Raw genomic sequence first — 26,497 nt, 5'->3', positions numbered from 1 at the left:
AAGTCTTGAGCTGCCACTTGAACCTCTGTGATATTCAAATACTATATTCCCAATGCATCTAATCCAAAATATTTTGACTCCTTTATTTTAAATAAGTCCATGGAGAAATCATCTTTATTGAGAAACATTTTCATTCCTCAACAGTAAAACAGCCTGGCATGATGTCAGTGTAGGACAACAAGTCCTCATACTATCTTCATTTATACTGAAACATTCAAAACAAAGTCTTTGGTGGTTTAGGTCACTAAGCACTTTATAAACATTGTACTTCTTCTAATGCGGTATCTTCATGTTACACTACAGTATGCCACCTGAACATGAGCAGAACACCAACATAACTAGAGGTAAAGAGCAACAAAACTTTTGTTAGACAAAGCTCCAGTAGATTACAATGTTAAGTGTTAGTAAGCACTTTTTACCCAATGGGTAGGTTTAGATTCTAAATATTTTAAGTTTAGCACCAACAACACATCACTGAACATTTGGATAAGAACAACATCGACAATAAAAGCTGTACAGTACACAGCTTATAAACAGCCATAGGGGTTATAATAACGAAGCAAAAGAAATGAGAAACACATCGACCCTAGAGAAGTCCATCTAAAGCCTTTTGAGTTTTGAAAAGTGGTGTAGGGGATAGCACTTCTGTCTCGCAGTGAAAAGGTTGAAGTCCAGGCTTCGGGGAATTTGAATGTTCTTGGTTGCATTTGTGGTTAACTGGTGACTCTAAATTGACTGTAGATGTTAATGTGTGTGCGTGTGTGGGTGTGTTACTGCAATGTACTGTTGATGTTTCCAGTACCCCGCCTACTTATAGTCAGCTGGGATCGTCTCCAGCCCCCCATGACCCTGATTGTATAAAGAGGTATATAAGAGGCTCTTAAAGACTAACTTACTGTTCATTTTTAACGCTTTTAGAGTTTGGTCCAAGCCAAGAATATCCTCATACAAGTAACAGATTTATTTAGAATGTATGAATTCTCAATCTGACATTAATCAATGACTGATTAATCTTTAGTAGGTCGGGGGTTTGTTTGGTTTTTTTTGTAACTCTTGTTTCCAGAAGAAAACATCTGTTATCACACAATAATGCTCTGTTATACATTATACATGAACACATAACACCTGAATGTCAAATTTATTTTCCCCTGAACCCCCAATGTTCCTTAATTCGATGCACACATAAAGAAATCTCATGTACAATTTTTCATAAAAACAAACTCCTGTTAGGAAGGCTGCATAATGTTCCCTGAAAATCACAGGCGCACACTAAGAATACAGACTGTGCTGCATTCAATTGTATTATTGTTTTTCACTCAGTATTTTTCAGTTTCACCACAATAGAAAATCTGCTTCCCCAAATGTATCACATTTAATCATATTAAAATAAGCACATTAGCAGTTTTAGTACACTAATACATGTCTTGTTTCTTTTGTATGAAAATATTTTTGCATTATTGCTCTGTTCGGGACTCTGTATTACAAGTAGATCAAATGAATAATGTAGGAGAGTCTGAACTGCTCTTCAGGGCCACACCATAACATCGATGATCATTGAACAGATTTACATTTGAGGTCTGAGAATGGTTCATGGCCCTATTTTCAGCAGATGCTTCATTATCTGATTTCTGAGCCCTTTTCCTCAGTTTTGTTATTATCCGAAAGCCTTCTGGGAGTCTGGTTTGATCTGCACACACAGTGAAATAAAGCAATAATCTATTCAGAGAACAAATTAAGCAAGTTACCTCGAGTTTAGTGTATAAGTGAATCCAGCTGTAGTTTTTATTGCAACATTTTGGTCAAATAAAACACGTTTGTGCTGACAGTGTCGATACAAGTCATCTAAATCTGCATAGATACCACTCTAAGCCGATCATATTTTAAATGTCTTAATGCAAAGTACTACAAAGTACTTCCTTGCATGTGCTTGTATGAGTATACAGTATGTCGTGCGGTGGTCCACTTTCCATTCCCTGTAAAAGTAGGCCAGCAAGTTAGTCCATGAATCAGCCTTTTCTCCTGAGAACGGAGACTCCCTGACAATGACAGCATCACCAACAGCTGACCAACACACCCAGCCAGTTAGACACACTCACTGCTGTATCAACTTACACATGAGAATAGTGTCACACATACAGTATGAAACCATTAGTACACACACACACACACACACACACACACACACACACACACACACACACACACACACACACACACACACACACACACTCTGCTGACCTGTTGTATGTGCTGTAACACACCCAAACTCTGGCCTCAGCATTATTTCGTGATGGATACTGTAACCGTTTGTCTCCCCTTGTGTAAAAATGTGATGCTGAGGTCAATGACTCTCAATTAAATTCTCACATGAACCGTGTTGAACTCTGTAATACTTTACTGCTTTAATTTGGCCATTCATTTAAAAAAAAAATTAACTACTATCTGTATTTGCATGAATTATGTTTTTCACCTTTCACTATAAAATGCAGTTATTGCTGAATTGAGTTTCGTTTCATTTAAAGGATTGTGAAAGGAGTGTTGGGGTTGCAACCTATCGACGACCATTCCCGGTTGCAAAACCCATAAAACACATAAAAGGTATTTTATACCATTAATTCTGGATTATCAGAGAAATTTGACCAACATGTTAATCTTCATGGAAGAAGACCCGATGTAGCCGAAGGGTCTCATTGTATTGCAGTAAAAAGACAATCAATTTTAGCTTACGGTAGTCATATAAACCTAATCATGAATATTCCATTTGTCTAATGTGATTATAATTATGTAATCCAACTGCATTGGAAAGCTTGTTTTTCTGCCTTTCAAATGGGGCGCTATTTGTCAGAACATTCCTTTGTAGAATGGACAGTAAAGCAAAGTATGTGTACCGTTTTAATACCACATGCTCAGCTCTGCTGCAAAACCTACAAATGCATGTGGCATTTAAAAAGGAAATGACAAGCTTTCAAATGGTATCAAGTTCATTACCAAAGAAGCATTGTTACGACACAGAAATCATCTACGAAACACAAATGTCCTTACTTTTGTGCATTGTTTATAATATCAAAGAGTAAAGCCTAACATTTGATGAACACCAAAAAGATGTAAATACTCATAATATAGAGCTTATAACAGCAACAAGATTCTCCAACATCTTACATTTTAGGTGTGTTTTTGAAAATGTATTCAAATCTGTACACGTGTGTGCATTACATACATTTCAGCTGAATAACACAGAAAAGATGTGACCTCGGTATTTGCCGAGATGTTGATTCGGCCAAACTGCATGAATTATTCTTTAGCTGCATCTAGATGGGTAACAACCTTGTCGGTGTGCAGCAGTTTTCTCTTTTAACTTTACGCTATTTGATTCAGTGATTTTCCTTCAGAAAACAGTGTCGGAAGGTTAAAACATTCAAAGGACTATGAGAAGATTTCAAATAAGTATTTTCAGCTTCATTTTCAGTGATTTCCACAACGAAAGGCTAAAATCAAAGACAAAAGTTAAAGTGGGAAACATTTGAAATGCAATGAAGACATAACCTACCGTGAGTCTGAATGAACTATTGTACTGTTGATGGATCTAAGAGAAGGGTGTCAAACATAAAGGGTCCCCAAGTCAAAAGAAGCCCAACAGAAGGTCTAGTTTCTTGTGTAACATGTGATGTGATGTGTTTTGTGTTTATTCTTGAGATTATTTGTGCAGCTTTCTTTTTTCCTGATGTGTTAGTTAAAACAAATTCTAGAACAGCTCGTATTTTTGTCTCTGCTATATCCAAGAGTACACTATCCTTAGCCGGTGAACATGTTTACTTGCTTCTTATAGTTCTGATCACCATCTGTGTTCCCATCCACACCATTTTGTAAAGTCTTTATGACAGCTGACTGAAGCAGGGGTTATGAAATGAGAGTCAAGGAACAAATAATTGCTGTGGCACACTTCCTTCCCCACACTCAATTTCCTTTATTCAGTCAGCTCATGACTGCACAGGTGGGTCTTTACTGAGGTACATTTTCTGCTGTCTTCATTAACGCAGGAGGAGCAGAGTCGTACCCGAGGGAAAACCTATTTAAATGTAAGATTACAGGTACTCTGATTCATGCGTCACATAATAGATGATAGGATAGAGTGAGTTATGATTGGCCTATATGCCCTCCTTAACATTAGATTGCACACAATTTGCCTAATAGACCTGAAGGAATGTGAAAAATAAAGCATCCACACATCTGAACGTATCTGAAGCCACAGGGTGAAGTTATCATGTTTTCCAGCTGCAGGAATAATTTTCCAATTATTTCCAGTTATATAAGCATTACTGCTATGAAATGAAAGAATTCAGACCATTTTTATGCATTCAAACCATTAATGTTTCCTTAGAGCAGCAGAAAAAACGAAAACATTGGGAAAACACATTCATGATGGGCTGCCTAATGAGGCGTCAAGATGAACTGTCTCTTTCAATCCAAAGTACATTGTTGTGCTAAAGCAACATCAAATATATCAAAGAAACAACAGTGTGCGAGGCCTCGCTGTGTTTCGGTGGAATACTTTCAAATGATGTGCGACCTCACTGAACTTGAGTAATGCAACAATGTCATTACTAATTTCTGGGCCAAGCTGCAGCGAATAGAAGCCCGATTAGGGACATTTTTGTGTGGAGTTTGCATGTTTTCTTGCACAATGTAAACACATGTAGTTAAAGTGAACTCATCACTGTGAATTTCCCACCCATAGCCAGCTGGGACCTGCTTCCAGCTTGAGGTGACCCTGAGTTGGACAGAGCGATAAATGGAGGATCCAGTGGAAGAGTACATCTTGGAGTAAGTATTCCACACCAGTGCATGCGGTTCGCTGTGCAGTTTAACTGAGGTCTCCACTGTGCGAGGAAAAAGTTTTGCTCATAAAATGAAACGTTCCACTAAGAGACTGTGTGTTTTCTTCCTCAGCACACTCGCACACTCACACGCACTCGCACAAGAAGAGATCATTACAGAAAAAAAAGAGACGACTCACTGCCGTCTGTCTCTCTCTTGTGACTGAAACATGAAAGCTGGGTGGACCGTGACATGTGGCGTGTTGATATGCCAGATTCGCCTGGCATGATTAATCAGACGTGACATCATGTGGAAATGTGAGCAGATTTAGCAGTGGTGTGTTTTGCATGACACATTGTTGAGTGTCAGTTTCCAGGTAGAGTAGGAGTAAAATAAAAGGGATTTGTTAAAAAGGTCTCTGACGCATGTGGCTAAAGTATTTTATATGATTTACTTTCTTTTCCATGCTATACTGAGTCATAGCGCAATTGATTTTGTTACCACTGACGCTTCCCCTGGCAGAGTCGATGCACGATTTTCGTGCCGTTGAAGGGCTCGGAGAGCTTCCGTCTGTCAAATTGGATGTAATACACTTGTTTTATCAAGTTTGAATGACATGAGAGCAGTGTTGGGAATAATGCATTAGTGGGGCAGCAGAGGCCTGGGAGAAGTACACTTGAATTGGGAGCTTGCAGGTTCAGTTCTTACTGCAGATACTTTAGCTGCCTGAGCAAGACCCTTGACCCCCAGCAAAGAGCCCAAACGTGGCTTTAACATGAGCTTAAATTTTTCTTCACAGTCTCAGCTGTTTTGTTGCTGTCTTCCTGGTCAGAAATCAGGAAGTAGTGTTATGCCAAGTTTTGTATGACTGCCAAAACATGCACCTGGCTCTGGAAAGCAGGTGGAATTGAGCTCCTGCATATAAAAATTCAGAACTGCACTAAATATTAATAACTCAAGCAGGCCTACATAACTTCTGAATCGCTGATGTAACCTCCTCTTTATGAATGAATGAGACGATAGACTGACACATGCAACAGACAGCCCAGCTGATGTATCACAGCAGAGACAATAGTGTACAAGACAGTCATGCACACGTCACACAAGATAGTGCAATATAGCTATGAAATACATTTTATCGCTCTTTTCATACAGAAAATGCATCTCAAAGTACTTCACAATTTGAAAAGGAAAGGAAAAAATAAATAACATTTTTTTTAATAAGAGTGGAAACTTAAAAAGTAGCCTTAAAAAATGAGATTCCAAAACAGCCAAGAATAATACTGTAGCTGCATGGAAAAGTTCTCCTCACTAATAATACTTCATGTTTACAGCCTCTTCAGTTTGTCAAAACAAAACACTGAACCCATTCAGTAATTTCAGGCGTAAGGTCAAATGTGAAATCGATGCTAAATAAAAGGCCTTTGTGATGCTTTATTAGTTGGTTCGGAGCTTTTTAGCTCACAGTTGCACGAAGAAAAGATTCGTGATAATTTACATGCGAAGAGGGATCACAAACAAGGAACCGTAAACCAACTTGCCACAATGGATGGAGACTCTCCAATACTGTAAAGAAGCTAATTCAAAACATGAGAAGTATTCACAGAAAACAACTGATCTCATCTACAGAAGAACACAAAGTACAGTCCTGATGTTATTTCCCCACTCTATATTTCCCTGTCGATAAAGAGCTCAAACCAGCCAGCCCAAATGACTGGGCGGGGCGTGACTGCGATGTAGATTATGAGTCCTTTGATCTGCGAGCGGTTTCACATCATTGACCCTCAGAGCTGCACTACTTATAATCCATTTGTCTCTTTTTCTCAAGTTTGACAGATATCTGCTTTTTCATTGAGACGAACTGTCTTCATTTGGATTATTCTGATTGACGAGTATTTGGTCTAACCCTGAAAACATTTGGACCTTTTCAAAGATTTGGGGGGGGGGGGGACTGTTACCAAGTAAACCTGGCTCTGATTTCAGGTCAGAAGTAATGGCAATTTAACAACGTTGTGTCAGGAACAATAAGACATTAAGAGTTAGCCCTGGGCCAGCTAATAGACCATGGACCCGTGTTAAATTGGTCTGAACCTCAGGGGGCTGTGGATAGCGCTGGACAGTGTCCTCGTTACATGTTTGTAATCAAAATTTCTCTGTGCTGTGATAACCCAGTCCTGAAGGTTTATTCCATGTGAGGCAAAGCATTTGAAATCATCAACATGTTGATGAAAGATGTCTCCGTGTTTAAGTGCGGTGTTGACTGACAACCTCACAGTTCGATGTGAAGCAGAAATGTAGAAGTACTTCACTGCTGGAACAGAAAAATTGTCTCAATGCTTAGATTTCCAGTATATATGGTGTCAACGCCACTGACAGCCGAGTAAACAAAAACATTAAATAATAATGATTCATTCGCATTTCAGTTTCTGTTGGGTTTTTGTAGTTTTGAGAGTATCACTATTTTAACACTAATGACCAAAATAGTGCATCACCCCTGCACAGAGGATGTACAATCCCCAGCGTTATTCATTTTTAGTATTAATGCTCACTCTGTGTAAACACCAGGTGTGAGCTCACGCAGGGCGGAGCGTGGACTCGCTCTGCAGCCTGCAGTGAATTTTATGGCATTTCCCAAGGAGTGGTATATGAAGTCATCAACATGTGTCTCATCTGCAGTTAAGACCCCATTTCCTGGTTTGACAGCTGAGTTAGGGATAAGGAGTTTTAGCTCTCATAATATACTTCTCAAGAAAAACTTTCCCTCTTCGCTGTCGCCCTCCCAGAAGTTGTTTCTATCCCTTCTGAGTCCACACACAAGCATTCATTATTTATTTGCACCACCAAACCGTAAGCAACTACTACTTAATGAAATAAACATAATTTTTTCTTCTCTTTTATTCATAAATTGAAGCTGTTAACAATATAACAAGCAGTCTTCATTGGCTAATGATACATCAAACATATAATATTATTATTCATTATTCCTCCCATTATGGCAAAAAACAAGATTGACACTGTACAGCAGAGTCTTTAAAAGACAAATAACTTAGAGATAATGACAACATTAGGCGTTTAGGGAAACCTATGTGAACTATTAACTCTGTGCAGAAGCTAAGGACAGACCCTAAAAGCTCACAGGAACACATTTATACAATCTTTATTATCAAAAATCACCCTTTGATGAATTGGCAACTGAGGTGTTACCATAAACGCTTTGTACCTTATGTCAATGCGCCTTACTTATGTGCAGAGAATGTGATATACAATCAGTGGTACACTATTTATCAATATCAAAAAACAAACGAATGAAAAGGAACACAAAATGAGTCAAGAGAAAAGCTTATGTTAGGACACATTGTTATGCAGAAGTCTTCATCAAATTGCAAAACACAGAGTTTAAGGTTCAATATTTGCAATATTTGCACCACAATAACAAATCCAATATGTCATTAAAAATGCAAAAGTAAATTAGATAACTGTCAAAACGACATATTTATGCAAGCATACCTTTGTACCAATTTGCATCATCTGAAAATTAAACAAAGATATTTAATTTTATGAATAAACACATCACGGAGCTAGAATTATGTTATGTGACATTAGATCGTATCTGACTGCAGGCTGTGAATGACAAACAGCCTTGTGGTAGGGTGTGTGCAATATGAAGTAAAATACAGAAATGCATATATTCTGGGTGCAATTTGCCAGAGGGGGTTTGTTGAGCTAAAATCAATCTCCATCACATGATGATGAGCCTGGTTCAACAGCAGACCAGACAAAATATATGAAATCATGTAAAAATCAGGAGTGAAAGATTAGATTTAGCATTGTCTCATGCACAGTGGACAATTTTGGCTGATGTCAATCCTCCAAAGGAATTTCATATTAAAAGATCTTGTCAGTAACAGCTGTTGGAAAGTTTTAAATGATTCTTCGTGCTATATATACATGTAGGCCTGCAATTGTCATCCCTGCTACCAGAAAGGTGGTAAAATAAATATATTACTGAAGCTTTCCATGTATATAGTAGATATGTGCATCTCTAACTTCACCACAGCTCATTTCGTCTTTTTATTTGCCTTCATTCTATTTACGTTTCATTCAATTCCAAAATAGGTCTTTGAGTAAAAACAATATTATTTTTAAATCCATTTGTTATCCCTTTATAAAGTTACACGGAGCGCTGGAAACATTTGCACATTGGTTTCCTCACAAATTGCACCCTGAATATATACTTCATAATTGCCAAACTTCAGTGTTACAGTTCAAATGTTTAGTACAGAAGTAAAAAAAAAGACAAAGCACCCTTGTTGAGGTTTTTGGATTACAAAGTTGGAAAAATATTGCATAGTTTGAAGTCGTGCAAATAAGTCGACTGATCAATGATTCCTTCACATAAGGGATAAAATCTTACAGCTTTTTACACATAAATACAAAAGGTCTGGATTGTTGGGATCCGTCACTATTTGGTTTGTACTCGGTAGTTCAACATAAACACAGTCCTCAAAAATTCAAAGTTGACCAGGTCATCAGGAAATGCCCCAGTGCACCCAATGGCCAGTCTGCCCCTGCCTGAGATCTTTTTGAGTTCCTTATTGTGTGGTCGTAAATTTCAGGGCAAACCAGGGAAACAAATGCTGTTTTGCATTAAAAACTAACAAACAAACAAACAAACAAACAACAAAAACCATCCAGCTGTAGATTGAGCCCTGAAAAACTACACTGATATATACATGTACGTGTGCATCGGTGCCACACTCACGTACTGCACATCAGTTCAAAAAGGATTTCATGAGACCAAGGCACACCAAGGGAAGCAGCGTGTTCCCCCACCTGCATTAGGAAACATCTTGTTTAGCACAAGTTAATTCTTCATGCAAAGGAAAATACACAACACTGTTTCTGAAAAAAAAGAAAAAACTTTTGATTCCCGACATGAAAAAATACAGTATTAACAACAAAGTCTTATAAAAATATACATGAGAAATATACTGTAGATTAGTAGTGTCCTTTCTGAGATGAAGCAGTATCTGCTGCACAGAGTTTTGCAGTTCCTTTGGGCATGAGGGAGACATGGTGGTAACAGAAAAATAGGTCTTTTTTGGATGTGTGTGTGTGTGTGTGTGTGTGTGTGTGTGTGTGTGTGTGTGTGTGTGTGTGTGTGTGTGTGTGTGTGTGTGTGTGTGTGTGTGTGTGTGTGTGTGTGTGTGTGTGTGTGGGTGTGTGTGTGTGTGTGTGTGTGTGTGATTACATAACGTGCAGGTAGGTTGCCTTGGTGTCCACTCCTATCACATTTTTGGCGGTGCATCTGTAAAATCCTGTGTCTCTACCGGTCGGGTTCTGTATCACTAGGGAGCCCTGAGGGCTAAGGTAGCGGTTGCCATAAATCCGAGGCTGACCCATCACCCTCAGCTGTGTCAGGTCCGGTGTTTCCCATGTGACCGTTGCCCGTGGTGTTGCTATCGTCAGGCAGGGCAACTCCACAGCGACGCCAGGGCGGGTGTAGGTCACAGGGGCGGGGCCCGTTGTGATCCGTGGAGGGTAGGCAATAACGATGACAGGAACTGTGATGACTGAAGCTGAGGAGGAGTCAGATGAGGAGGATCGGCAGGTGTAGCTGCCCCGGTCAAACACCGAAGCCTGTTGTACTGTTAGTGTTCCGTCTTCTTGGACTGAGTAATGGCCTGAGTCGCCACTCTCACCCCTGGACAGCACCTTGCCACTGGGCATGGTCCAAATGAGAGAGCCCTGGCTGTATCCAGGGGTTTGAGAAGCAGGACAAGGCAAGCGAAGCGTCTCTCCATTAATGATGCTCACCAAAGGCGCTGTTCGGGTGCTGACTGCTGGTTCGGCGTTCGGGGCTTTGAAGGGTGGAAGTGCTGGAAAACTTGAGCCTCTCTGCAGGGGTTTTTGAGTGACTGTATTTTTTGGCTGAAGCACTACAGGTGACAATTGCCTTGAGTTTAGGGACAGCGATGAATCTGATAAACCTCCTGTCTGAGGTATTGCTGTTAAACCAGATGTTTTCAGCACAGGTTTCTCCAAGTTTGGTCCCCTGTGTGGTGATCTGGCCTCCACCTTCGGCTCTGAGACCTCCAGCTCTACCCGTATTGTCTTCTCTTCTCTCTCTGTTTTCACAACACAAACCAAGGTCCCTGCATCACTCCCCCTCACACCTCTTAGCTCCAAGGAGCCATTTCTGTGCACAGTGAGTCTGCTGCCATAGTAAGGAGCCGGCAACATGCCGTTACCAGGGAGTAGCCAGGCCAGTCGAGGTGGAGGGGAGCCTTGGGAGGGGCATGGCAAAAGAACAGTCTGGCCTTTCACAGTCTGCAGCTTCACCGTCGTCACCACACCCAGAACTGTGTTGGTGAAGTTTTGTGTATTACTGATTAAACCACTCCTGCTTCTTGTGTTCTCATCAGTCCCTCCTAGATTATTACTCCCACTAAAACCATTTCCTCTGTGAGTGCTTGTGCCACCTCTGCTGTTTGACACACTGCTACTAGAGACTCCACTATTTCTTGAAATGCCACTTAACCAAGTCTGGGCTGTGTTGGTGTTTACAGCAATTCTACCTCTCCCTGCAATGACTTCATTATTATAGGTCCCAGGATTCCTTTCAACACCATCTCCTCTAACTATGCTGGGACTGTTAGCCACACTGTTACTACTACTTGCGATGCCAGCTCCATTTCTAGTTGCTCCAATATTGTCTGTTTTTATGCCTACACTTCCTCCTCCGCTCACTCCAACACTGACTATGCTGCTACCTGGTTGTGTCGCGATTCCACTGACAGGCCTGTTAAATCCATGTTGACCATTAGTCCTGAGATCAGGATTAGAGCTGCTGATAACTGATGTAGCACCAGTGTTTGGTACAGAGTTTATTATCCTGCTATCAATATTACTGTTGCTGCCATGCCCATTGTTGATACTCCGACCGTGTTCTCCTTCTTGGCCACTCATTCCATAGGTAGGACCCTCCACCTCCAGGCTAACCATCATGCTCCTCCCCCCTGCCGTGTTGCTTGCTCGGCATGTATAGTTTCCTGTGTCAATCTTTTGGGCCTGACGGATCTCCAGTGTTCCACCTGAAACTACCACAACCCGTTCAGAATAATATCCAGATCCAAAACTTTGTGGGATAATACGGTGTGCTGGAGAAAACCACGTCACTGTTGGGGGAGGATCTCCTGTGGCCTGGCAGGTGATTTTGGCCGTTGTTCCCTGATGTACTTTGATGACATGATAGGCTCTGTTGTCAGTGAAGGTTGGTGGAGATGTCATCATGACCTTTACTTTGACCTTAAATCAATTGATAAAAGATTCATCTTTACTGACATGTCTGAAAAACAGTCATATTGAAAAGTTGAAAAGAGTCAGATCAAAGGGTGACATAAAATCTAAATACAGCAAGAAACTGCACGGCATTTTTGATGAGTGAAAAAATTCTGTTTTTCTTACCTTCATGCTGTCTTGACCGCCTTGATTCTCAGCATAGCATGTATACTCCCCTTCTTCTTTCAACCCCACAGCTGGAACCAGTAAAGTCCCATTGTCAAACACAGTTAGTCGTCTTGCTCGCCCTCCTCTGTCTTCCCCATGCAGCACACTGTTCACCATGGACCCATCTGGTAAGCTCCAACGAACAGCTGGGTCCGGCAGTCCCGATGCCTGGCAGTCCACCTGTACACAATCATGGGTTCAAAGAATGCAAACATTTGGACGTCTTTTTTCCTTATTTGGAACAGAGGTCATAAAAACAATGTCCTATTTCTTTACGTACTCCAATTTATATTTAGGCTTCATTTATTTTGAAACGTCCATGAAAAGATCGCTTAAACCTCATAAATGTTTAAATGAAATTTAAAATGTGGGCCAACTCATTCCCAGTGTAATACAGTTTATTATTTCTTGGGTTTCATTCCACTTGACTTTGTTTTTATTGAGTCTTTAAATATTGATGTGTGCAGAGTTCTCCCCTGAGGCCTTTGTTGATGATTCATCGCAGCCGACTGTGTGACCTGACAGGGTTTTTGTTTCTTTTTGAGTAAAAAAAAGATGCACTTTTCAATCAAACAATGAATAAATAAAGAGCTTGGGACCCAACATACATCACTGCCTCAACAAATAATAAACTAAAAACTCAAATTTGAGGGGAAGACGACACACTGGCAAATTACACCAACCTCCTGCTATGCTATATTTCACACAATGTTTCTTTGGTGTGACATTAAAAGTACAACAGTAGTTTTCTAAGGTTGGAGCGGGCCTCCTCTACAGGCATCACAGAGCTTAAGGGGGCACGCAGCAGCAAAAGCTTTTTTTCCCCCCCACATCATTTGTTATATTTTAAAAATAAATAAGCAGAATGCAAAAAAAACTATTTTATTGAAACACAGAATTTTGAAAAAAGATTTTATTCTGTGTGCTCTTTGAGAAATCACATCCTCATACATGTTAAGGGCCCCTGATTAAAAGGAAAGCATAGTGCATGTATCTATAAAACTATATATTATATGAATAGCCCAAATTTTTTGAAAATATGAATCTATGTAAAGCTAAGTGGGAACAAATGGGCGGGTATTTCAGTGAGTATTCTATACACCACCTATTGAATGAAACTCCTTACAGGAAATAGAGAAGACATCCAGCTTACCTTTAGCGGTTTACCAAACGACACCATCTGATCGAATGGTTGTTTTGTCTCAATCTTGGCAGGCTTGGTGGCCACTGAGACGCGCAGGAGGCGATAATCATCAGAGACCTTGTTGCGAGCAATACAAAGGTAATCTCCTGCATCCTTGTCTGTTACTGACTGGACTGAGAGTGTGCCGTTTGGATGCACCTTCATTCGTTGATCAAAACTTAAAAAAAACAAACACAAACCCATAATTATTCCATATAAATGTGATGCAGATGAACTGTTAAAGCAGTTACTAAGATGTTTATTGATAAATCTGTGTCCCATTTACCTCAAGTGAACATCCACAAGTTTCCTACTGGGCGTCCTCCAGATAATAATGGGGGCAGGGTTGCCATTTACAGAGCAGTGAAGCTGTAAAGTCCCCCCATAGTGGACAACAGAAATGGAGGGTGACGATGAGACAATCCGGGCTTTGGTGAAAGGGGAGACAGGCAATGGATGCAAAACAGCTGCGATTCTTCTGTCTGCTGAGAAAGACGTAGTCACTCCTGTGTTGTTTGTACTGGGCAACACTCTAGTGTTGTTTGTTGGCACAGGGGAGGATGGGAAAGAAGAGGGAGGATTTGTTTTCTTGATGTTGGTAAAGAGTGTGGGGGAGAAAGTGGAGGGTTTGTTGATTTTAGATGGGTTGGAGGAACTGGGCTGGTGAGGATGAAAAGAAGAGTGAGACGTGCTCGGGATGAAGATCCTAGATCTATCGTGAACAGATGGTGGGGAGAGCTTGGTGGAGCTATATGGATCTGAGTGGTGTGTAGGAAGATTCAAATTTGTGTCTTTATTGGGTGACCATGAAGAAGATGGCTTTTCAGTTGCAACAGTTTTTGCCACCTCAGTTTTTACTTCTCCATCTTCTTTAATTTCAACCTTCACTGTTCTCTTATCAGCCCCAACAGCGTTACTCGCTGAACACTCATAGCTTCCCATGTCCTTTGGCCCAATCTTTCGAATATGTAATGTCCCATTGGGTAAGACATAGAGGTTGCCATGAAGAAATTGTGATGGGCGAACAAGGGTCCCATCTGGGATTCTCCATCGTAGAGTTGGTGGTGGGGCACCTCGGGCAGAGCAGTGTGCATAAACAGGCCTCCCTGGAGACAGAAGCAGATGCTCCTCTCTGGGTTGCTGTATCACTGGGGGCAATGAGGAAACATGGACTCGCACGGACGCACTGGCAGCACCTGCTGAGTTAGACGCCACACAGCGGTACACCCCTCGGTCACTCGGTAAGGTCACTGAGATATGGAGGGTTCCATTCGTGTCCATGCTGATTCGATTGGTGGAGGCCTCAGAGGATATTATGACGGAACGATTAGGCAGAACCCATGAGAGCAGAGGTGTGGGGACACCCTCGGCTAGGCACTTCAAGTTCACTTCTCCCCCTTGATGGATGGTAGACTCTCTGTTACTAGGAAGCGTCATACGAGGGGGGCGGGTCCAAACTTCAAGGGTAGTTAGCAATCTTTGGTAAAGAAATGAAACACTGGTCAGCCAACAGAACAACAACCAGCTGTGTGATCTGTAATTCCGATGTCTGCAGCCATAACAGCCTGATCTGCTGATGCATGGGCATTATAGAAATGATAAAGTTGCTCTGTGGCACCAATATATTAACAGCTTAGTGTGAGGTACTACCTCTGTGAAACAAGATTTGGCCACCCGTCACCAGTGCACAGCTTTTTCTTCCTTGGACTACTTTTTGATAGATACTGACTATTACAAGCAGGGAACACTCCACAAGACAATTTTGGAGATTGTCTGACTCCGTCATCAACCCATTGCAATATTGAATCAATGTGGACTCACTTAAATTCTTACCCGTGGCCCAATTTTCTTGCTTGTAACTCATCAGTTTTGAAGAGGAAATATTCCCTTGCGGCCTAATGTATCCCACCCAATCCCAATCATTGTTAATCACTTCATCTCTCAGCGCTCTTGCTGTTTTTGATTATCAGTATTAAAGCACAATGTATAAAAATCTTAACATTTTAAATGTAAGTTTGAAACAAAAACCGACCATGATTTTCAAACGATACATTTCAGAAACAGTCATCAGATTTAATTATTCTGATTATATACAAAGAGCTCCCTTGTTGGTTAAACCTGTTGAATGAAATTCCTGTACAATTTATTTTTGTGCAAGTAGATGGAACTACAAATGAAGCAACATAAAATGGTTATAAAGTGCAAAGTAGTGGTGGCTTAGTGACAAAAAAAAAAAAAAAGAAAAATATGGTCAGTATAAGTGAATTGTTAAATGTGTAGTGCATTAACATGCATATCTGGTGTTGGGGATTCTCACCTGTCACGACCCAGGAAATTTTGTGCACTGCAGATGTATGTGCCCCTGTCCTGCTGCTGAATATTCCGGATAACAAGCATGCCATTTGGCAAGACCTCAAAACGCTCAGCCCTGGAGTGGACTGACATCACCGCTCCTGAGAGAAAGACAGGGAGCAAGGCAGTAAGACAGAGGGAGGAGAGCAGCAAGAAGTGAGGCAAATAGAAACAAATTGGAAAAGAAAGTTGGAAAGTGAGTAAGCAACAGAGAGGAAAGGAGGAACAGCGGCTCGTCAAATGGCACAGCATGCAGTAGAGTCAGTGATGCAGCTTGCAAAATATTCCATTACTTGCTTACAATGTCTTTCCCACATGGTAAGCCACAGAAAAGCCTATTGTGTGCCTGCCAGTGTGTAATATTGGGTGTAAATGTTTTTTCCCCCTCTCAACAGCAATTGCACTCTTAGTCATTCACTCAATGTACACGCTAAACTGCATTTCCTTAAGAGTTCCTTTATTCATTGTCTTTAATAGACACAGTACATTTTCACCGTGAATATGAAAAATACACACCAATGTGGTTAACTGGTATGACTAATAAATAAGCTTCTTTTTTTTTAACATTGATACAATTATACATGCAGAGCGTATTCAAACAGATCATTTGGTGAATGGTGAGTAAAAGTGATTGAGTCCCTCAGTGGATCTGACATATAAATGTAATGCCAAGATAAAGCATTGAGCAGAACTGCACACTAATAAGATTACGGACGTTTCATGTAGCATTATGTGCATGCTGGAAAAAAAGTCAGTCGCATTGTGTGTACCTGTTGTAACCTTGGTCCATGTGATGGATGGTTTTGGCTCCCCTTGAGCTTCACAAGATAGCCTGGCCGTACCCTCAGCTGGGAATGACACTTTCCTGATGTGGGGATCTGAAATCTTTGGTCTCGATCTTGCAACAGAAGCCTGTGTCAAAAGTTTCAAACAGATTTCTTTATGGTAAATTACATGACTTGCAGACTTACAGAATTGTGTTTGTCTTTGGTCTTTTTATTTTTCAGCTAAATACCATGTGACCCTTGGGCTTGCAATAATAAATTATTATTATAATTATTTCAAAAAGCAACACAACTAAAGCCACAATATCACTACACTGTAATCAATGGGTCATGTTTTTAATGCTATTTTTGCAGACATTCTATAGAAACAAGCAATCAAATTCCACATTAAACTATGAAAGAGACAAAACAACATGTAGTTATGGAGATAAGCTTTAATATCACAATACATCTGAAAACCTTTAATCAAAAGCTGAATATCCTTTTTTGGTCACCACTAATTGAGTCAATTCATCAGCCAGACATTCTCTAAGAAGTTTTTAATTGATTGTATTTCTATTTCTACTTAAATATCATAATTAAGGAATTCAACTTTAAATTGAATAAGCCATTTCTGTCATCCTCAAATGACAATTAATCATTCGGGACAGACCCAGAGGTTTGCTCCATAAAGACTTCCACAAGCTTTGGAAATAAATTAACAATTGATTATTTGAAATACCCTGGGGTTGGGCTTGTCTGATTGTGCTCCATGTGTTTTTCATCTTTCCTTTAGATCATTGACAGTGTTCTGAAAAACCCATGAAATTGGAGGATTGTCATAAACATCCCTTAGTTTTAATGTTTCAATAGCAGATTATACAGATCAGATTGTTTTCAGATGTATTGCAGAAACCTCAACCCAAACAGCAAAATGGGGATGTAATGTGAATTCCTTTGGACTCACCACAGGAGTGACAGGGCGTGATGAGGAAGGCGACCAGTGAGACCTGCTGCGGTGTGAATCTGGAATAGAGTTTGCTCCAGGGTTTTTCCAGTCAGTGGGGGGTCGACTCTGGCTTGGACCCCCAGAATCGGTCTTCTCTTTGGGGTCAGCAAGGCCAAGTCTCACCCTCTCTTGGGACACTGCTTTTGTATTTATTGTTGTTGTTGTTGTTGTCCTAGATGTACTTGGCATAGCTGTGGTTGTAGTAGCTGAAAGGGTTTTGTCTAAAATAGTAGTTGTAGTAGTTGTTGATTCTGTGATAAAAGGAATGTTGGGGATTCCTGGGACGTCACTCCATCCAGTTGTCATTCTTGTGGTAGTACTATCATCAGCACTGTTTCTAAGAGTATGAATGGTGGTGGAGGTGTCATTAGTAGTAGTAGTAGTAGTAGTAGTAGTAGAAGAAGCATTAGTAGTAGTAGTAGTAGTAGTAGTAGTGGGAATAGTAGATTTAAGAACAGAAGTTGTGGTTTTGTGAGTGGTTGCAGTTATGGGAGTTGTGGCAGTATGTCTAGTTGTACTAGATGTTGGAATAATGTTGGCAGGTGCAGTAAACATTGTTGGATTTGAAATGTTGACAATAACAGATGTTGCTTTGAGATGTATGTCCTCACTACTAATACCTGGATGTGTGGTGCTGTCAGTATACCTTGTAGAGGTTGTAACTACTTTTGAAGTAGAAGTGGATGATGGGAATTCAGTGAAAGAATGAGTAGTTGAAGAGTGGGACTCATGTGGCACATCCGAGAAATTACCCTTTCGGTCTCCACTGTGTTCGTCTTGGGGTCTATTAACATGTTTGCCTGAAGCAGTTTGTGTTTCTGTGTGTGTCTGTATGCCATGTGTAAATGTCCCAGGATGTGTGTCTGGCACATGTGTTTTGGAAATTACATTATGTGAGTGAGTGGGTGCTGATGTGCTGAAATGTGTCGACTCTTCAGTGTCAGATATCTTGCCTGAATGAGTCACCATGTCTGTGTATGTCTTCGTCAGAGAGAGAGAGGAAGCTGGAGAGGATGAGGATGATTCTGAGGTGGACACACGAGGACTGTTAGAAACAGAGGGAGATTCTGGACCGAGAGCCGCTCTGTTTAAAGAAGTCCCACTATGGTCACTGGACGTCAACAAAATAGCTGGAGATGTGGCTGTTGACAACATATTCAGTTGACTTGTTGTGGTGTCAGGTGTCACAGCTTGTGACCTTGGGTTCACAGGGTCAAGTGGCGGTTGAGGTGGGGTCAAAGGTCTACCCCTGGGCCTGTTGATGATTCGTCTTCGCTGTCCAATCTTCCTGCGTGAGTTCCATGGACTTTGAGGTCGGGAGTTTGGATCCAAATTTGGAAGTCCCTGTTGAGGAGTTTGAGGCCTGCTGCTTGATGAGTTAGAATTTGTGGTTTGTGCCTCTTCTTCAGGAGATTCAATTTCATTTGCTCCTGACTGTGGATTAGATATGACTGCTTTTTTCTGTGTCGCTGAATTTGTTGGCACTTTTGTCTGTAAACCTGTTATCGTTGTCCCTGTGGGGGTCTCTGTCTCATTTTCCTTATCTATTTGTATTACTGTTGACTCCTCTGTACTTTCCTCCATGCCTGCGTCTGCTTCACTCTCTGTTTTTGGCTCTGTTGTTGGCTGTATCTCTGCATGGACAGGCTGAACTGGCTGCAGCCCTTCCTCTTGTAGAACAGTCTCATCCACAGATGAATCTTCACTTTCTGTTCCCACACTTGCTCCATGAGTTCTGTCTTCATCTGTATCATAATCTTCATCATGTCCTTTTGTAGCTTTGTCTTCACTACCTTGAACTGGTTCAACTGTGGGTGCTGTAGTTGTGATGGGTTGGCTGTGATTAGTCTTTTGGCGAATCTTCGCCAGTAGGTCAGCCCATTTCTGCGGGTCTATCCTTTGCCGGTTTTCAAACCGGTTTCTTCTCTGGTCAGTTGATGAAACGGGTCGTCCCCCTCCTCTTGTAGGGCTTCCTCTCAAGGGACCACGTCTTCGTGGGTTTCCAACTGGATAACGTCTGTTTGGGCTTGGCTGAAGCGATACTGGGTGTTTTCTGTTTTCAAAAGTGGTCTCGTCTTGTGGTTCTCCATCTCCTGATCCTTCATCCAAATCATGAAATAAAGGGGCTCGAATTTTTGTTGACCTGCCAGCAGCTGACTGTGGCCCTGTGGGAAATGAAGACCTAAGAGTGGGAATATGTCCTGAAGTTAATATCAGCTGCATAGACAAAGAGTCACTCCCATACTGGTTGACTGCAGTGCAACGATAATGACCTGCGTCTCTTAGCGAGGGGCGAGACAGAACCAGACTACCATTCAAGTCTATTGAGAGTCCACCTGATACAGCTAATCCCCGTCGTATCACATTTCCATCTGGCAAAATCCAACTCAGATAAGGTTCTGGTGAGCCAGATGCCTTGCAGGACAGCTTTACAAGTTCCCCTGTAGTTCCCATGATAGGAGGTCCCACTTGTTCCCCTGAAGGTGGGACGGAGGACTCTTCCACTGCCAGGCGCAGTGGTAGAACATCTACATCCCTCACAGCCAAGGCAACACAGTAGTAAATCCCAGCATCGGAGAGGAGTACTTTTTTCAGAAGTAAGCCAGAGGCCAAGGCCTGAAGCCTGCCATCCAGGGTGCTAGAGGGGGAATTGAGCCTTGATCCATCTGGGAGTATCCACTGTACTTTAGGGTTGCCAGAACTGACAAGAGGGCAAGAGAGCTCTACGTTGCTGCCCGCTATAGCTGTGACTGAAGTGGTCGTATGGTTAGTTAAAATCAGAACCCATGGATGAGAAGCAGGAGAGGGTGTTGATAGCTGAGAGGCAGGGTCAGGATGAGTGGAAACTCTTGTTGAGTATATGAGGTGAACCTTATGTGCATTTGACTCTGCTCTGTTTAGCTGAATGCTAATGGCAGGCTGGAGTAACCAGTGTGGTCTGGCTTTTACAGAAGCTTTGACTCCAGTGTGATAATATCCATCCGTCTCTGTTGTCTGCCCATAGCGGTAAGCCAACCCTGGGGCTTTGCTCAGCATGATCTCCCTCTCAAGACGAACTGCAGTCTCACTGTAATAAGCCAGAATCCTCCAGAGTTTCTCATAGCTTTGTCTCTCCACGGGGCACTCCAGAGAGACTGACAGGGCTAAGGGAAGAGGAAGTATAGAGGGCTGGGAGAGATCTGGAGGAGGTGCAATATCCTGAGAGCTGGAGGAGTGAGTGATGTTGCAACTCAAATCAACATTGTTCCCATGTTCGTCAGAAAGACCCAGAGTGGCACTTCCTAAAGGCTCTCTGAAAGTCTCACTTGATTGGATTTCGCTGAGGTCTGTCTCCACAATTGTCTCTTTTCCCGGGAGGATATTAGTAGGTGAGGTGCACAGAAGGGAAGTCTGCTCAAGCAAGCCCTTTGCTTGAAGTGAACTGGGTGTTGCACAGAGGGGACACTGAGGGCCACCTGGACACTTCAGTAACCCTATTTGAAAGAGAGAGACAGACATGTCATGAAAGGTTGTCTGACAATGTCTTACATGTCCACTAACGTCTTGGCAACTATACAAATAAATTAGGACACACTTCAACTATCTGTAAATACAAGTAGATATTAAGTCATCAATTAGCCATGCTACATCATTTTAAGAATTCTTTACACTTTATATCTCAAATTCATCATGAATGGGTAATTAACCTACTCATAAATCTAAAATATGTATCACTTCATTATAACACATTAATCATTAGCCTATATTTTGGCTGCCACACATCAGTGCTGTCATCACAGATTAGTCATGCCAGGTTAAGTCTGGCATATCAATGAGGCAAATTTCACGGTCCAGCCTTCTTTGACATCTCAATAACCACAACACATATTGCAAAATATGAAGGAACTAGGTCAAAACAATGAAGATGGCAAGAATCAAGACAGTCTTAGTGTAATGATCAAATATAGTACCTAGCTTTGTCTGTAGACCAAAATACCCAATAATGAGCGTCCAGTTATTTTGCTCTTGTTTGCTTATTTATTTTAATCTCTTAAATTTTTTGTATAATCCCCCCATGGCATCAACATGCTCGCATCACAGTCTGAATGCACCCACTAACTGAAGTTAATAAAATACATGTGTCTGTAGGAAACACAACAATGAATTATTCGTCAAACGTTTGCGTCACCTGGATGAGCAAGACTCCAGTCGAGAAGCCAGTTCATTCGACAGTCACAACTCCAAGGGTTAGACTGCAGCACGAGGGTTTCGAGCAGAGGCGCTGCTGCTAAAGTGTCTTTGGGTAGAGTGGTGAGACTGTTGTTGGAAAGGTCCAGGTTTCTGGAGGAGAGAAAGACAAGATTCATACGATGAGGTCAAGTGAGAGCACAGAGGTTGAATCCAAGACATTGAGGGAAGAGTGAGAGTTTACAGGTCAAATAACGGAAAATCAATCATCTACTCAAATATTTTTCTCAAGTCTTTTCCGAGTAAAACCCAGGTTGTATATGTTTATGCTCCATCTTGTAGTACAAGACAAAAGTGAATTGACACTGTTGTGGCTTCAGGGAATGACATCTGTTCATCTAAATACCAATCAGCATTGAAAAGTTCTCTCTTTAAGAAGGCTATTATTTTCTTTGAAGAGTCAATCATGTGCAAAATATTACCAGATCTGCCGGGTCATTGCAATGATGTACAAAATTATGTTCTTTTATTCATATTTCAGCTCTATGTGTTTGTTAGCTAGGACCTCACTGAACAACTTATTTAGGATGAAATCATTGAAACCTGAAGCAGGAACAAGTATGATCAGTTTGAAACTTAAACCTTTTCTCAACACGGAACATTACATTGTGTGCTTTCGATTAAAACGCTCACCTGAGTGTTGAGAAGTAATACGTATTCAGGAGGGACAGCGTGCACAAAGTGTGAGGGTGCAGCTGATGCAGCCTGTTCCCCTGCAGACGTAGAAGCCTGAGGCTGGGCAGCTGGAGTAAAGCCCGAGGGTGGATATATTGAAGGAGGTTGTGATCCAAGTACAGGCGCTGCAGTGAGGTCAGGCCAGTGAAGGTCAGAGATGAAGAGATCTCTCTCAGCTTGTTATAGCTCAGCTTTAGTATCTGTGGGGGTGGAGGAAATAAAGTGAGCAGAAAAAAAAAAATGAAGGATTACAAGAACCGACATCATTGCTGATTAAAAACCAAGTCTGTGCTACGATCATAAGTCTGCCTCTGGACACCACATGCTTGTAGATTAAATATATAACAAATAATGTGTGGAGGACTGGAATGAGGATGAGGAGTGGACTGAAAAGTCTTTCTAAGCAGAAGTGACTGACAGCATATGGTGTAAATTTAAAAGACTATGAGGACTTTTTTCTCTGGCAGCCGACCATTTTACATGTCAAAATTGGAATAATAGCCCACAGCCTATAATCACACAAAATATTCATGCTGTGAGCTGGACCAAAGCAGAGAAAACTAAAAGGATATTGTAGCGGCGGGGGTCGACAGCTTTCCAAATATGAAATTTAGCCTTTTATCCCAAACAGAAGACTTGAAGGAATCGATTGCTATTCCAGTCATGTGTGAAAGAACCCACCAAAACCTTAAGAGGGTGCACCATGAAAATCAGGTTGTGGAATTTTGTTTCTGTGAGGCTTAAGATAAATCTGCCCTCCAGGAGGCTACTTAGCTGGCAGAGCTCCAACGACCGACAGATCTTGCATGTGAAGATGTCGGCACATGGAAATATGGATTCTATTATCACAAAGTGGCAAATATATCAGCATCTGCATGAAAGATGAGGGGAGCAATTGCTTGTTGAGTAATATTGCTTCCCCATGGGCTGCTAACTCTGCCCTTCGGTTGCTGCTAAGATGTCCAGTATGTTTCCTGTCACTGAACAGTGAGTAATGTACATACTGTAAACCGTGCATTAGTTATACAGAAATTACAAAAAACATGCTTAAGGAAAGTGAGCAATGTTTTGTTGACTGTTCTATTAATTTCAAATTGTTACAAATCAAGCTTTAATTGTGTCCTATTAGTATGACCAAGGGATTCTGTCACATTCATTCAAGTAATGTATCTTAATAATCCTTGTATGGTTTTAATACAGAACATCCTTTCTTACAAACATGGTTTATGTATTTGCGTCTTGAAGTTAAATCAATGTATATACTGTTAACTACAATTACAACACTCATAAAGGGTGTCAGAACTGAACCTACTACAGCAGAGATTTTGAAATAAAGCCAAATCCCCTGTGTGGTCCACTAAAGGCTGGATGGTGGTGAAATGGAATTTTGCTGACTATTATCATGTCTGAAAAACCTTAATCTCACTGTCTCGGCTTTAGAGGAGCATTGGTAGTTAGTTTAGTAAAGGACAACACAAAACATTTCCAATGGCGTTCCTAACTTCTCCCTCAGAGACAGATCTGTTGTGATAGAAGAGCTCTTAGACTCGAAGCGGAGCCTTCCTTAGAGCCACTTGTCATGTTCAGCCACAAAATGGTGTTCATGCATCATCCCGTTAACTACCCTGTCTCATTAGCATTTTGTTTGTCTCTTTGTTTATGTCTTGATCGGTAATGGAGGTAAAGTGAGTGGTATTGTAGTCTTTCTTCCACTTTACCTGAAGTGATTTCATGTCTCTGAAAACTCCATCGGGAAGATGATGGAGGTCATTGCTGTGGAGCATCAGAAGCTCCGCCCTTTTCAGTCCAGCGAGAGAGTTGTCATGGAGCCTGTTAATGCTGTTGAACCTGTGGGAGCAATGAAACCATTTTTTGACAAAACTACTCTAGATTAAAGAAATGATATGAAATCAACATGTATGTTTATTAATCCCAGGCCTTCTGTGTGTGCAAACAAAAAATCTAATTTCATTCACGTATACAGTATATGCAGATGCGTACTTTCATATGTTGCAAACCTGAAGGTTTTCATACCCTAAGTTTATGCGCCGTGTGTGTGCAGGCAGCCCAGGAGGTATATTGAGTAGAGATCGGAAGGTACAGTGGACTTCATTGGCCTGGTAGCAGTTACAGCTCCTGGGGCAGGACTGGCCCCTGGGCACCCAACATGTCAGCACCAAGAGAGCTATCAGTGGTGCTGTCACACACACACTCTGGTGCATCTTCACTCAGAGGTGGAGAGACTGCACAGAGACTGTCACTGCCAAAGAGAAGAAAAGAAATCATGACTTTAGCAAAGAAAAAAAAAAGAAGCTCCAACGTCTGTCATAAAATCCAGATGAGGATCCCTGCCTCCACCTCCCTCTCCCTCTCCCTCTCTCTCTCTCTCTCTCTCTCTCTCTCTCTCTCTCACACACACACACACACACACACACCGACACAAAAGTTAGTTTTTCCATACCCTTACACCTAGGCTACAGTCATATTTGCATATTGCACCTGTCTCAAACATAACATTTTTATTCAAGCGCCCAGACACCAGCGCGCATGCGCGTGCCCAAGGGTGCTCGTTAAGTGTCTCGCATAGAAGTTGACATTAAAAAGCGCAACAGGCTTCAATGGTAAAAAGGAAATTCAAGAATGGGCATAAAATTACACTTTGGAGAAATATGCCCGGTCTCGCGTTCTCTAACCATCTCCCTCTCTCTTATCTAATCTTCCACAGGCGCGGAAATGCACTTAAACCATTTAATTTCACCAAAGCAACTGTCGCTCCGAGAGGCTTTTCAGCCTCAAGTTGAAATTAAAGTAAATTACGCTCCCTGGCGAGGAGCTTTCAAGATGAATAGATTAATCTGCTGCAATGCGCGCTCGTGATTGGTGAGTGCTTACCTTGAAATCCTTTCGTCCGCAGGAGTAAATTATTTCACAGAATAGCTCATTTCGCCCATTAAATGTCGATTTAAATCCAGTTGCACGGGCCGGGAAATTTGTCGTGCAATTAAGCAGTTTATTCATCCATAAGTTCCAATTCTAAGCAGAAAACCTCCGAAAGGTTGTCACCTTAGATGTCACTGGAGGGAGCGGAGGAAACCCTGGAAAGTAGGAATACGTTTGTCAACTTCACAAAACAAAACTTGGAGGGAAGGGGCAAAAAATGAAAATATATCCAAAGGCTCTTTTTGTGCGTCTGTGTAGAAGAAAAGTGGCGCTGGGAGCGACAGGCGGAGTATTTGCAAAAGCGTCTGGCGCGGTGCGGCTCTGTGTTTGTGTGTGTGTGCGCCTTAAGTGTGCAGGCCACTGAACGTGTGTTCGAGTTTGGAAAAGAGGACTGGACTGGAGTGACGCTCAGGCAGAGGGGTCTTACCCGAGGAGGGGCTTTCTGGTAAAGCCAGAGGTAAGAATCAGTCCATTGCGCCTGAGGCTGGTGCGCACTGCGAGGCGCTCCTCCACGGAGCACGAGGCCAAATAAACCAATGTGTTCTTAATTAGTTGTAGCTCGTTTATACAACCTTTATCAAAACCTACTTTATTACACTCCCCAAAGCTGTATATTCATCTGTTTAGTGACTTTCTGTCGGGACGAGCGATGCTTTTACTGAAATAGTTACTGCTTAAACCCAGGGAGTGATTTTCTGCAGGATGGGAGAATCTTCCCCCTCCCCAAATCGACTACTCCTCTTCTGCTGATTCATTTGATTGCAGGGGGTAACATCTATCTCCCCCTCGCTTTAATTAAAACTACCTCACCATCAAGAAGGCAGCTACCTTCACTCTTTGCTGCCTTGATTTTTTTATTTTAAATGGAGTCCTTGTGTTTGTGGTTTTTGTTGTTGCTTTGTGCTGCGTTATTTTGGTATGAAACGTGCTTTAGAAATAAGAATGGAATGCATTTAAATCCAAAGAAAAGCAGCCAACTCTCACAATAGGTCGCGGAGTTAAGTTGATGCTGTACTTCACAAT

The 26,497-nt window shown here is 41.6% G+C and overlaps 1 protein-coding gene across 1 annotated transcript; it reads right to left on the bottom strand.

Annotated features, from left to right (window-relative positions):
* Positions 1-7,956: 7,956 nt before the first annotated feature.
* mxra5b (matrix-remodelling associated 5b) lies at positions 7,957-25,836 on the bottom strand. The gene is made up of 12 exons (XM_080478136.1): positions 25,427-25,836; positions 24,569-24,794; positions 24,253-24,382; positions 22,493-22,734; positions 21,801-21,952; positions 17,591-21,105; positions 16,630-16,771; positions 15,825-15,960; positions 13,794-14,984; positions 13,478-13,685; positions 12,283-12,504; positions 7,957-12,123 (listed from the first exon to the last, which is right to left on the bottom strand). Exons 2-12 carry the CDS (start codon positions 24,754-24,756, stop codon positions 10,063-10,065), a joined length of 8,187 nt encoding a protein of 2,728 aa, XP_080334262.1. The 5' UTR covers positions 24,757-24,794; positions 25,427-25,836; the 3' UTR covers positions 7,957-10,062.
* Between the last annotated feature and the right edge of the window lie 661 nt (positions 25,837-26,497).

This window comes from Lipophrys pholis (genome assembly GCF_963383615.2).
Source record: "Lipophrys pholis genome assembly, chromosome: 13".
Taxonomy (NCBI): domain Eukaryota; kingdom Metazoa; phylum Chordata; class Actinopteri; order Blenniiformes; family Blenniidae; genus Lipophrys; species Lipophrys pholis.
The sequence above is the reverse complement of the archived record's forward strand: the minus strand, read 5'-3'. Positions and strand labels throughout refer to the sequence as shown.

Coding starts and splice junctions, on each gene's coding strand:
- mxra5b (XM_080478136.1), bottom strand. CDS start 24,756: ATGCACCAGAGTGTGTGTGTGACAGCACCACTGATAGCTCTCTTGGTG. Junction 16,772..17,590: donor CACGCCCTGTCACTCCTGTG/GTGAGTCCAAAG, acceptor CTTTTGACACAG/GCTTCTGTTGCAAGATCGAG. Junction 12,124..12,282: donor GCGGTCAAGACAGCATGAAG/GTAAGAAAAACA, acceptor AATTGATTTAAG/GTCAAAGTAAAGGTCATGAT.